We start from the raw sequence: 14,256 nt of genomic DNA on the forward strand, positions 1-14,256 counted from the left end.
TTGTTCTGCATTACAAGCCAGCTGTTTAGCCCACTGTGCTAAACCAGCCCCTCTCTTGTCTGGCTGAACCTGTTCTCACATTGAACAACTTCTACTTCATCTCCATTCACTTCTTCCAAGTAAAGAAGTGTTGCTATGGGTAGTCACATAGGTCCTAGTCATGCTGTACCTTTCTCGAGGGTATTACACACTTTCACCTCTTTTTCGGGAATATTGATTACTCTATCAGTATTGTTTCCTGCTTTTGTCCCAAACTGGAAAATTTCATCAACCTTTCTTCCAATTTCCACTCTTCTCTCACCTTCATGTGGCCCAACTCCAACTCTTCCTTTCCTCCATTTCACTATCTAAATTTATGTGAATAGGCTCGTGAGGCATGTTTACTGTAAGCCCACTGATACCCACCATTTTTGTTAAAAAAAATATTTTGTTGGAGATATTTTCACATATATACAGAAAAGGGCAAACAGCAGCAGCAACAGTAAACAATACACAATTACCGCTATTAACCCCCATACCACCCCTCCACCCCCTTTTTAACCCCACCTCCCCAAAACCCAAGCCAATGCCCGCCGACATGCTAGAGCTCTTTAACAAAGTCAATGAACAGCCTCCACCATTTTTATGGCAAACTTGATTGTTTTTCCAGGTGGGGGAACTCTGCCAAGTCACTCCCCCATGCCCCCACTCAGGGTCCAGATCTGCCTCTGGGCTATCAGGGAGCCTAAGGCTACCATATCACCCTCTCCCCCGCTGCAGTCCGGATCCTCCGACACCCCAAATATTGCCACCCATGGTCTCAGCATCACCTCAACTCCCAAAATTCTCAATATTACGTTGGCAAATTCTCTCCAGAACCCCTACAACCTCGGACATGCCGAAAACATATGAACATGGTTTGTCAGTTCCCTTGCACACCGCCCACACCTATCATCCACCCCTGGAAAAACACAGCTCATCCTAGACCCCGTCATACGGGCTCTATACACCACCTTAAACTGTATGAGACACAGTCTTGCACACTACGAGGGCAGGCTTATCCTCCATAGAGCCTCACTCCACATCCTAATTTGCATCGCCCCTCCCAAATTCCTCCTCCCACATGCACCCTCCCTCTTTACCAACTCCCCATATATATCTGACACCTTGTCATCGCCTATTTCATCCTCGGAAAAAAGCTTGTCCTGTAGCGCTGGAGGTGGCAGATGCGTGAACGAACCCGGCTTATTCCTCAAAATGTCCCTCACCTGCAGGTACCCGAATCAATTCCACTTCGGCAGTAGGTACACCGCCTCAAGCTCTTCCAATTCCACAAACCTTCCCCTGTGAACAGGTCCCAGAAACACTCCATCTCCAGCTGCACCCACCACGGAAACCCCACTGGAACAAAACTATGGTCGCCACAAATCAGCACCCAGGGACTTGCCTTCCATCCTCCAGTGCTGTCAATATTGATTCCTCACCCGCAACGCTGATACCACCACCGGGCTCATGGAGTACGACTGGCGAGAATGGAAGAGGTGCCAACAATAGCACCTGCAGACTGGTCCCTTTACACAAAACCTCCTCCATCCGTCCTCACACTGACCTCTCCTCCACCACCCACTTCCGAACCATGGCTATGTTCGCCACCCAGTAATCTGCAGATTCGACAGCGCAAACCCCCCTCCCTATCCAAAACCACCCCCCTGGTCAGGAGAACCTTACCCATCCACAGGAACCCTAGTATCTCCTTATTCACCCTGTTAAAAAAAAACCTTGGGCTGAAAATCAGGAGATTCTGAAACACAAGAAGAAACTTCAGCAACACTGTCATCTTGACCTCTGGACCCTTCCAGCCAATGACTAAGGCAACACATCCACCTCCAAAAGTCCTCCTCCATTCCCTCCACCAACTCTGCCAGATTCTTTTTTTTTTCAAATGTATTTTATTACAAACACGTTTCAAAACAGGTTACAGTGAACAAACACCCCGGGAAACATACTTCCCTACAATCAACTATACAGTATGCACAGATTTTTCCCCTTTTCACCCCTCCTCCCCCGCGATGAACAGTCCCTCAAACACGGTCACAAACATCCCCCACCTTTACTCAAATCCCTCTGAAGAGCCCTTAACTCATACTTTATCTTCTCTAATCGCAGGAAGTCGTACAGGTCACCCAACCATGCCGCTACCCCCGGTGGCGATGCCGACCGCCACTCCAGCAAAATCCGCTGCCGCACAATCAGAGAGGTGAAAGCCAAGACATTGGCCTTCCTCCTCTCCATGAGCTCCGGCTTCTCTAAAACCCCAAATATCGCCACCAAAGGGTTCAGGTCCACTCCCTCCTCCACTACCCTGACTAGGACTGCAAACACTCCTGCCCAGAATCTTCCCAACTTTTTGCAACCCCGAAACATGTGCACGTGATTCGCTGGCCCCTGCCCACGCCTCTCACACTTATCTGCTACCCCCTGAAAGAAACCACACATTCTCGCCGAGTCATATGCACCCTCTGCACCACCTTAAACTGTATCAGGCTCATTCTTGCTCAAGAGGAGGTCCCGTTTACCCTACGCAGCACCTCACTCCATAATCCCCAATTGATCTTCCCTCCCAACTCCGCTTCCCATTTCTACTTGATCTTCACCACCCACTCGTCTCCTTGCTCCCCCAGCCACTTGTATGTATCCCCAATTCCTCCCCCCCAGCTTTCCACATCCGGAAGCAGCAAAGTCCCTAACCTGCAGATATATAAACTCACTCCCCCTCAGCAAGCTCTGCCAAATTCAACTTGTGCAGCTGGGCCCAGCTCTGTGCCACTTGTATCCCAAGATAACGAAAGTTTACCCCTACCAACCAAAACAGCAATCTCCTTAAACTTCCCCCCGACCTGGCATTGATTAGGAATACTTCACTTTTCCCCATATTGAGCGCATACACCGAAAAAAGATTGAACTCTTCCAAAATCCCCATATCCTATTGAAACTTTCAACCGGGGCTTGCAATATATAACATGTTCCCACTTCTGTCCACAAAGTACAGTGAATCATTGCAATCCTTGTCTTGGTGATGATCACACAATGTTGTTCGCTAGGCAATTGCAGAGCTTTCGCTAGGGGGCAATGAAAATTCTGATCAAGTAATTGGTTCTGTTTGTGAGCTTCCTCAGTGTTGTTACAGCTGAAACCATCTAGGTAAGCAGTGAACATATCATACCCCTGACCTGAGCTTTGCAAAGGGTGGAGAGGTTTTTAAAAGAATGGGTGATAAGCAATGTGTCACAAAGTATCCATTGTCTGCCCTGCTCTTGAGTTAAAACACTGAGAAAACTGATCTTTGACCCCAAAGATGTTGACTGTGGGAACCTGATGATAATGAAGGCCAGCAACATGTAGTTGAGTTTTGCTTTGTTCTTGATGTTATTACAAATGCGGGACTTTACAGGATGGTTATGCTCCAAAATGTCTTTTTTAAATTAATGTAAAACAGAATGTTTGGCAAAGGGAATAATGGTCAAACTAAACTTCAGATGTGATCTGGTTGGTCTTAGGAAAGGAACCCAGAATGAACTCTATCAAAAAGCAAGCAACAGTTATCTTATTTGTTGACACAGAAAAAGGACAGCTGTTTTTGGACACAGAGACATATAAAGTGTGAGAGAGAGGGAGTGAAGGGGAGCAGGAAAAAAGAAGCTACTACTGTGAAGAGCAAGAAAATATTGTTTTGCGTTCGATACCTTTGAAGATTTAAGGACAAGGTGTTGAGATGGGCCTTGCTGATGGAATTCAGTATATTGGTTCTCAAATACTCAGGCAGAGTGGAACTACTTTGAAAGGACACTGGAGCTTCTCTCAAGGGATGCTGGAACGATTTTCAAAGGGCACTGGGTAATTTGATTTGGCATGGCAGGAAGAACAGAGCCTACTGGAAAGTTGGAGGAGCTGGGACTTAGGCTGCCTGTTAAACCTGTTAAGTAATATTTGATCTATGTTGAACTTAACTTGTTTGCTTCAGTAAAACATTAAATATTGTCATTCACTAAATTCCATTGGTATCTTTGTTAATTTATTTTAAAACCTTATTGGGTTCTATGGGGATTATAGCAATGAGCATTAGTAGGCACTGATATGCCCCAAATTTAGCCCGTTTCACATGGTCCTATCTGGATCTTGTCCAGGGTGGTAGGATCCAGGGTCAAGCCAGGCTGGGGACTCGCGATTTTTGGGGTTGCGGTGGAGCCGGGAGTGCAGGAGGCGAGAGAGGCCGGTGTTTTGGCCTTTGCGTCCCTAGTAGCCCGGCGGAGGATCTTGCTACAGTGGAAGGATGCGAGACCCCCAAGCGTGGAGACCTGGATCAATGACATGGCGGGTTTTATTAAGCTGGAGAAGGTCAAATTTGCCCTGAGAGGATCGGTACAAGGGTTCTTTAGGCTGTGGCAGCCTTTCCTCGACTTTCTGGCTCAGCGATAGGGAACTAGGTCAGCAGCAGCAGCAACCCGGAGGGGGGGCAATAAAAGGGGGGGGGGGGCGTTGTCTATGTTTATTTTATTTAATCTTAATTTAATCTTAATTTATTTTCTAGTTCTCTTGTTGTTTACTGGGTTTGGGGGGGTGGGGGGGGGGGTTCGATATATGCATTGCTACGGTCTTGGGGGGGGTTATGCTTATTATTATGTTGTTTTATTATTGCTTGTTACTGTTTGTTGTTACGTATATATTTTGTAAAAAATGTTCAATAAAAATTATTTAAAAAAAAAAGAAAAATAATTGGTCTGAGAATTGGGAGCAGTTTAGAATTCAGCAAAGAAGGACAAAGGGATTGATTAAGAACGGGAAAGTATAGTATGAAAGTATGCTTGCAGGGAACAAAAGACTGACACTAAGTGTTTCTATAGATATGTGAAGAGAAAGAGATTGGTAAAGAGAAATATAGGCCCCCTACGGGCAGAAACAAGGGAATGCATAATAAGAGACAAAGAAATTGCTAAGCAATTAAATACATACTTTGGTTCTGTCTTCACAAAAGAGGACACAAATCAGATACCAGAAATGCTGGACAGTGAAAGGGAAGAACTGAGGGAGATCAACATTCGTAGAGAAATGGTGTAGGAAAATTGATGGGATTGAAGGCAGATAAATCCCCAGGCCCTGAGAATCTAAATCCCAGAGTGCTTAAGGAGGTGGCTCTGGAAATAGTGGATGCATTGGTGGTCATCTTCCAGGATTCCATAGACTCTGGAACTGTCCCTGCAGATTGGAGGTAGCTCATGTCACTACAATAGTCAAAAAGGGAGAGAGAGAGAAAGCAGGGAATTATAGACCAGTAAGCCTAACATCGGTAGTGGGGAAAATCCGTGAATCCATTATCAAGGACTTGAGAGCAGAACATTTAGAAAGCAGTGGTAGGATCAGTCAGAGTCAGCAAGGATTATGAAGGAGAAATCATGCTTGACAAATCTGTTGGAATTCTTTGAAGATGTAACCAGCATAGTTGACAAGGGGGAGCCAGTCGATATGGTATATTTGGACTTGATAAAGTCCCGCATAAGAGATTATTGTGCAAAATTAAAACGCATGCGTTTGGGCGAAGTGCATTGAGGTGGATAGAAAACTGGTTGACAGAGAGGAAACAAACAGTCAGAATTAATGTATCCTTTTCAAATTGGCAGGCAGTAACTGGTGGGGTGCCACAGTAATCAGTGCTGGGACCCAGCTATTCACAATATATATTAATGATTTGGATGAGGAAACAAAATGTAATATCTCAAGGTTTACGGATCATACCAAGTTCGGTAGGAGGGTGAATTGTGATGAGGATGCAGGGATCCTACAGCATGATCTGGACAGGTTGGACGAGTGGGCAAATCATTGGCAGATGCAGTATAATTTTGATAAGTGTGAGGTTATTCACTTTGGAAGTAAAAACAGGGAGGCAGATTACTACCTGAATGGTTGCAAATTGGGAGAGGGGAGTGTGCAGCGGAACCTGGGTGTCCTTGTGCATCAGTCGCTGTAGGTAAGCATGCAGGTGCAGCAGGCAGTAAAACAGGCTAATGGTGTGTTGGCCTTCATTGCAAGAGGTTGAGTACAGAAGCAGGGATGTGCTGCTGCAATTCTACAGGGCCTTGGTGAGGCCACACCTAGAATATTGTGTGCAGTTTTGGTCTCCTTTTCTGAGGAAGGATGTTCTTGCTCTGGAGGGAGTGCAGCGAAGGTTTACCAGGCTGTCATATGAGGAAAGATTGACTTGGTTAGGATTGTTCTATCTGGAGTTCAGAAGAATGAGGGGGGATCTCACAGAGACTTATAAAATTCTAACAGGACTAGACAGGGTAGATGCAGGGAAGATGTACCCAATGATTGGTGTCTCCAAAACCAGGGGTCACAGTCTGAGGATTCAGGGTAAACCATTTCGGACAGAGATGAGGAGACATTTCTTCTCCAAAGAGTGATGAGCCTGTGGAACTCAATACCATTGGAAGTAGTTGATGGTAAAACATTGAATATATTCAAGAGGTGGCTAGGTATAGCACTTGGGGAGAATGGGATCAAAGGCTATGGGGAGAAAGCAGGATTAGGTTATTGAGTTGGATGATCACCATGATCGTGATAAATGGCGGAGCAGGCTTGAATGTCCAAAAGGCCTCCTCCTGCTCCTATCTGCTATGTATCCATGTATTATCTTATCAAATGGTGGAGCAGGCTCAAAAGGCTGATTAGCCTTCGCCTATCCCCAGGTCTAATTTGTGAATGATTTTGCCAAGGGATGGCATAAAAAGGAGGAAAAGGAGGTCAATGGAGAACGCTCCCTCTAATTTGTCTTTGCTGTGCATGGCCTGTTTGTTTCGCTGCATAAGTTAAGGATTGCTGCAAGGCAGCAACTTAGAGGGATGGTGTAATTGGCTATGGTGTAATTATGGTTACAACTGAGGTGATGGTCGAAAGAGAAAATAGTGCTGAAGGGTAAATTGATAACGATACATATATTGATATAAAGTACCCACATTTAAATGTAATTAATTTCAAAAGAAACATACCAGCAGGTAATCGTGTGGGTGGAGCGTTTCGAGCCCATGCATACATGATTTTAGCTTCATCTAAACAAGTGCCATATCGACTGCCACAGTCCCTGAAAAAGGAGAAAAGAATGGAGTGCATAATGATGGACATTTTGCTGTCAAAACAATGTTTGAGGTTTCTAAAGTTACTAAAGTACTTTGCAATACAATAGTTCAGATGGTAGTCTCAAATTAAAAGCAGATATATTTGGTTCTTGCAATTGAACTAATGGCAGTAAATGCAGACCAACATACTTCAATTTTCTGTTTCTATCCATATGAGAGACCTCATTGATTTACAAAATTTGTTGAACATGGAGGATAAAGATATTTTATCACAATTTGCCATGTTTATGAAAAAGAATTTTCACTGTGAAACCGAATGTCATCAAACGTGCCAGTTTGCTGCATTTCGGAATGAATGGCAACTTAAAAGGTATTGAGTTAACTCAGTGTTATCATCCCTAGAATTAGAATGGGATCAAATCAACCAGGTTTCCAGTCCGGCATCACTATCTAGTGATTTCTGGTGGAAAGTGCAGATGCGTGCGAGCGTTAGGTGAAGGCTGAATGGGGCCCATGTTTGATGTCCTGCACTGCTGATGACCATGTAAATACACACTAGTATAAGTCAATGACCGATTTTCCAGCAACACTCTGCCAAAAAAGCAGCTCACCGCGGAGCAACGTGGTCGTTGAAAGCCAGGAGACTCCACGTCTTCAACGCAATCTCGCGAGATGTTGCAAGGTGAATCCCGCCCACAAGGGGACCCGACAGAACGGCACTCGTGGGGTCTCCAAGGGGATCGGACGGCCCTCAGCTGCATGCCCTTCGGGCAGGGTGGGGCCCTGGCTCTTCTGGTGCCACCTGGGTACTCTGGCACTGCTAGCCTGGCACTTCCAGCCTGTGTGCTAGCATGGCACTGTCAAGGTACCCAGGTGGCACTGCCAGCTGGCAGGGGCACTGCAGGTTTGGCACTGCCAAGGTCTCAAGCTGGCATTTCTTGCACGACTGCTATCAGGTGGGATTGGCCAGCATGGGTGTTGGGGGGTGAGGGGAGCTGAGAACCGTGGATTGTTTTGGGGGCCTCAGATCGGGACGCCATTTTAAAATGGCATTCCAAGCTTTTGCTACAACGAGAGGTTCCGGCAAACGGATCTCCCTATTGTAAAAAACGGGACAAAGTGCGGCCTTGGCCGCGCGTTCCCTGTTCGGGCCCTTTATTTAAAGCGAGGCCCATTGAATAACTGTGTTTTTCTTGGCACTTCGAGTGCTGGAAAACACCGGTCCTTGGAAAGAGCACCCTACAGCCCACGCCTCCAGCCTATCCCCGTAACCCGACCAACCTTTTAGAAACTAAGGGGCAATTTAGTTTGGCCAATCCACCTAACCTGCACGTCTTTTGACTGTGGGGGAAACCAGAGCACCCGGAGGAAACCCACGCAGACACGGGGAAAATGCAAACTCCACAGTCACCCGAAGCTGGAATTGAACCTGGGTCCCTGGAGCTGTGATGCAGCAGTGCTAACCACTGTGCCACCCAATATACTTACTACATGGCTGTTAGATATATTCTGTCCAAGAGAGAACTCCACCCTCTGGGGTGATCACTTACTCTCTGTTCCCCTTGGTCCCTCAAGCCAGAGACCCTTTTCCACTGTACTGTCTTAAAGAGACAAACACCACAAACACGACAACAATCAATACATCAAGTATTGACATGATGTGGGTTACATTAATCTCATTGTATTAAAGTGAACAAAGTGAGTCATTGCACAAAATTTTGATTATATACATAATCAAAAGGCTGAACAAGCAAAGCTGGAAATTTATCTGGTGATCTAGGACATTGGTACGTAGCATTAAAATTACCAATTAAAATTATAGCACGGTAGCACAGGGGTTAGCACAGTTGCTTCACAGCTCCACGGTCCCAGGTATAATTCCTGGCTTGAGTCACTGTCTGCGTGGAGTCTGCATGTTCTCCCCGTGTCTGCGTGGGTTTCCCCCGGGTGCTCAGGTTTCCTCCCACACACCAAAGATGTGCAGGTTAGTTGGGTTGGCCATGATAAATTGCCCTTAGTGTCCAAAACAAAAAGGATAGGTGGGGTTACTGGGTTACGGGGATGGGATGGAGGCGTGGGCTTAAGTACGATGCTCTTTCCAAGAGCCAGTGCAGACTCAATGGGCCAAATGGCCTCGTTCTGCACTGTGGATTCAAGATATTTCCGATCAGAATTAACGATGCAACTGTAAAGTAATAGGCAAATTAGCAGATTTTAAAAAATTAAGCCAATCCATAGCAACTCAATTGTAGAGACCAAAAACACTTAGGTCCAGCACAACTTAATTTTGTTATCAACACCTGAGAAAACCTTGCCATCTTGAGTTAGAAACCCAGGGTGCCCAGGTGGCAGTGGTACCACACGACCCAGAGCATGACCACCTGGGGGCCTCGAATGGCCTGGGAGATACCCCCAAGGTGCCATTACACCTGGTCCACGTTTGTGTTGACCAGGGCTAAAAGGCTCCACAGTGTGATTTCCCAGGTGCGGGTATTTGATTCTGAGTTTTGGGGAGACTCCGTTGCAGCCATATTTATGTGAGGCTAACTGTTTACTTCAATATGCAAATCTAGCTCCCGCCCAGTGAGGGCAAGATCCAGATTGCAACATCTCGCGCAATCCTGTTAGATCATGCAAGGTGCCCCGAACTTCGCAAATCTAACAGTCTCGTCATGTTTCCGAGGTGGGCCCGGCCTGCATTGTCCTTCCTCTGCCTTCTCCATCCCTTATTATTTTTAAGCTTTTGATTTATTTCACTTCTAACTAACGCTTATTGAAATTACATTTCTAGATTTTTAGTTTAAACACTGAATTTTCCTATTGTGCTTTCTTGGATTAACATCTGAACGTGGGAAGCAGATCATGAAAAATTCCCCTCAAGTGAATTAGATATAGCTCTTGGGGCTGAAGGGATCAAGTATATGGGGGAGAAGGCGGGATTAGGATATTGAAGGATGATCAGCCATAATCATAATAAATGGCGGAGCAGGCTTGAAGGGCTGAATGGCATCCTCCTGTTTCTATTTTCTATGTAAGCTAGAAACTAGCTCAAATATCCTTTCAGGTTTTCAGCCAAATAAGGGCTTGGGTATCAAAGGTTGACTTGGTTTATTTTTGAATGAATGCCCTACCTCAGAAGAGCAGTGGCATTCCAGTAAAAAGGGGGAATGATGTTTTATATATTGTATTACAAAATATATTTTAAATACATCTCCCTAAAATACAAATGCCTTAAGCATTAGCAGTAATGGCAGGGCAACATATTTGTGGACAATATTCCACTTCATTGGGATTGTAAATTATCACACCATCACATCATCAGTAACAAATTAAATTAAACGGTTTTAAACTGTACAGTTTCTGGATACATAATTATCAGGCAATAAATTGAACAAGTAATTTCAGAGCTTTTATTTTCTTCCAAGTGAAGTAAAGGTGAGATTGGGGTGGAAGATGTAGAAAGAGAAAGGGAAAGCCTGAACAATCTTAAATTGTCTTGCCCTGAAAACCTAAACCTGAGCCTAAACATCAAACCAGTGGCACAAGTCCTGATGCTTATTCTGAACTTACAGCATATGTTTTATTAGAGTTAAAATTTGATTCCTTTTAAATTTGAATTCAGAATTTATAACATGTCCCGAGCGAAAACAGATTCGGCATTGCAATTTACTCAATTGAACCATTGTGTATTAAATTGTGCTTTCTTTATTCTTGGTGCAATCAGTGTATGCATGCACAATAAAAAACAGGTTGGGAAGAGCAAACTCCTTCAAATAACACAGGATTATTGCAATTCCCTATAATTTACGTTATGAAACGATTATTTGGAAATCAAGTTGTGGGCAGCACGGTAGCATTGTGAATAGCACAATTGCTTCACAGCTCCAGGGTCCCAGGTTCGATTCCGGCTTGGGTCACGGTCTGTGCGGAGTCTGCACATCCTCCCCGTGTGTGCGTGGGTTTCCTCCGGGTGCTCCAGTTTCCTCTCACAGTCCAAAGATGTGCAGGTTAGGTGGATTGGCCATGATAAATTACCCTGAATGTTGGGTAGGGTTACTGGGTTATGGGGATAGGGTAGAGGTGTTGACCTTGGGTAGGGTGCTCTTTCCAAGAGCTGGTGCAGACTCGATTGGCCAAATGGCCTCCTTCTGCACTGTAAATTCTATGAAAATTCTATGAAAAGTTCAAGTTATAGCACTTTCAAACATTTTGAAAATACAATCTAAAATCATTACCAATACTCCTCATTGGTGGCTGGCATGTTGCATCCAAACAGTAACATATGATGAGCCGTGTCCATGCTTGCACGAGGCTTAAAATCAACTGCAAAGTGAAATGGAAATAAATTACACCTTGTGCCTCATTAGCTTCTGTGATGTCATTAGCACTCTCTCGCAGGGGTTGTTTCATTATTTTCCAACTGAACGGTGCTGTTGAAAAAGCACTTCAGCTACTATTGAGTAAAAACAGCAAAGGTGAATGACAAAGATGGACAGTGCCTCTTCCTGTGCAAATTCAGGTATATTTGTCATTGTTTGAGACGCTGATTCTAGGTACATGGTCTGAATTTAAAATCACTTCATAATGACTCCAAAGCAATTCTCAAGATAGTCATCCATGTGCTGTCTTGTATCAAACACAACATACGTTTATTCAGAGTTAAAATTTGATTCCTTTACATAAAATCACTATACCCTCACCAATTTATGACAACATATATTTTTGGTTCATTTATGATTTGATATCATTCCAACTTTCTCAAAACATTACAGCAATTTACAACATTACCACATTAAAGAACAAATATTTACAATTTACATCTTTCACAGCCCTTGGATATATCAGCCATGGCTCAATCATATTCTTGCCTCTGAACCAAAAGGTGTTGCATTCAAGTCCTCCTTCAGGACTTCAGCACTAAAAAAACAAACAAGGATGGCACTCCAGTGCACCACTGAGGGAGCGTTGCACTGTCAGGTGAGATGTTAAAATGAGGCACCGCATGCCCTTTCAGATGGATGTTAAAAATTTCTTGGCACTGTCTTGAAAGCGCGCTGGGGAAGTATCCCCAGTGTCCTGGTCAAATTTTATTCTGCAGTTAACATTAAAAGATTTGCATTGGTCATTCATACATTGATGTCTGTGGGAGATTGCTGTGCACAAATAGGCTTTCATGCTTCCTACAGTGCAATGTAATTTCGCTCCAAAAATATTTCATTGGGTGTAATAAGATTAACAGCCATGAAGTGTTATTGTTACGTAGGCAAATCTAGCAGCACAATGTATGTGTAGCAAAAGACCCACAGTCATGACATGAATGACAAAATAATCTATTTCAATACAGCTGATTGATTGGTAAATTATGGCCAGAACACCAGAATGTGCCACGCGGGCCTGAATCTTCTGAGCAGCAGCAGCAACGTTGTGTGGATTTCTGCTGCATGCAAAGATTCCTCCAACCCAACAATGTTCATATTTCTTATGAACCAGGGACACCGTGACCAACTAGTGTAGAGCCGGGAGAAGACACAACATACCTTTTTATGGCACTAGCTGCATTTTTATAAGTTTAAAGGTCCACTCTTTGCATTTTAGTAAATGGATGAGTGAATGGGCAAGTGGATGGATGGCTGGGTTGGGTCTTGGGGAAGGTCAGATCTTGGAGTGGGGCGTTGCAGGGATGGGAAGGGGTAGTCAGGTCATTCAGCTGTTAATAACTTAAATGAGGAGGCAGAAGGGCATTACGGCGGCGCAGTGGTTAGCACATCAGCCTCACGGCACTGAGGTCCCAGGCTCGATCCCGATTCTGGGTCACTGTCTGTGTGGAATTTGCACATTCTCAAATTTTTGCATGGGTTTCGCACCCACAACCCAAAGATGTGCAGCCTAGTTGGATTGGCCACACTAAATTGTCCCTTAATTGGAAGAAATTAATTGGGTACTATAAATTTATGTAAACAAAAGTGAGGAGGCAGAATAATATATCTAAGTTTGCTGATGATATCAAGTGAGCTGTGGAGAGGATCTTTTCTGCATCCCTAAAATGTGGTGCCAGAATTAGACACAATGGCGGGATTCTCCGACCTCCTGCCGGGTCAGAGAATCCCCGGGGGTAGGCGCGAATCCCACCCCGCCGCCAGCTGCCGTATTCTCCGTTTGACAGGCAGCAACGGGATTTCCGCCACGCCAGTCGGGGGCCATCGACAGCGACAGCGACCCCCCCCCAACCCACCCCGGCCATTCTCGGGGCCCCGATGAGCCGAGTGGCTGTCCATTTTTGGCCAGTCCCACCAACATAAATTACTCACCTCACGCAAGGCGGCACCTCCTCGCAGGTGAATGTGCAGGGGCGGTCCTCGTGGGGGCATGGGGGGATCCGCCCCCGGGAGGGGGGGTACCCCACGTGGGCATGGCCCACGATCGGGGCCCACCAATCTGTAGGCGGGCTTGTTTCATGAGGGCATTTCTTTCTTCCGCACCAGGCCCCCGTAGGGCTCTACCATAGTGCCCGGTGCGGAGAAGAGAAGCCCCGTGCAAGTGCGAAGATACGCTGGCCGGTCTGCGTATGAACGAACTCGCACCGGCCCTTTGGCACCGGCTGAAGCGACGGCAACCCCTCCGACATCCACCTAGCCCCCGAGAAAGGTGAGAATTCCTCACCTTGGGGGGCCATTGACGCCAGAGTCGTTGGCGCCGATTTTCCCACCGGTGTGGGGACTTAGTCCCCAGAAGGGAGTATCCCGGCCAATACTCCAGTTCAGGATGAACCATCATTTATAAAGGTTCAAGATATCCTCTTTGCTTTTGTACTAAAGCCCAGGATCTTTTGCCACTCTCACAACATGCGCTGCCACCTATAATCATTTATGCACATATCCCAGGTCAGTGTCCCTACACCCTTTTCAGAATTGCAATCTTTCGTTCATATTGCCTCTCCTCGCTCTTCCAGCCAAAATGTATCACTTCTCTTTGTTGAATGTCATCTGTCACATTCCTAATCCAAGTCATTGTTAAATTTACTGTTGGATTCTCTTTTCTAAAAGCTTTACTGCCATCAAGGTTAAACTGACCGACCTGCAGTTGCGGAGTTTGTCCTTACACCCTTCTGTGAACAAGAGTGTGACATAGCACAATGAGTTTTATTTTA

At 45.3% G+C, this 14,256-nt stretch overlaps 1 protein-coding gene across 6 annotated transcripts in view; it reads right to left on the bottom strand.

The window, feature by feature from the left end:
• pam (peptidylglycine alpha-amidating monooxygenase) overlaps positions 1-14,256 on the bottom strand; it is a 351,236-nt gene that overhangs the window by 156,728 nt on the left and 180,252 nt on the right. For all 6 annotated transcript variants that reach the window (XM_038805182.1, XM_038805179.1, XM_038805184.1 and 3 more), the window contains 2 exons: positions 11,345-11,432; positions 7,023-7,114 (listed from right to left, as the gene is read on the bottom strand). In XM_038805182.1, coding sequence (XP_038661110.1) covers positions 7,023-7,114; positions 11,345-11,432 — 180 coding nt within the window. The remainder of the gene's footprint in view (positions 1-7,022; positions 7,115-11,344; positions 11,433-14,256) is intronic.

The sequence above is a fragment of the Scyliorhinus canicula genome, chromosome 8 (genome assembly GCF_902713615.1).
Source record: "Scyliorhinus canicula chromosome 8, sScyCan1.1, whole genome shotgun sequence".
Lineage (NCBI taxonomy): Eukaryota > Metazoa > Chordata > Chondrichthyes > Carcharhiniformes > Scyliorhinidae > Scyliorhinus > Scyliorhinus canicula.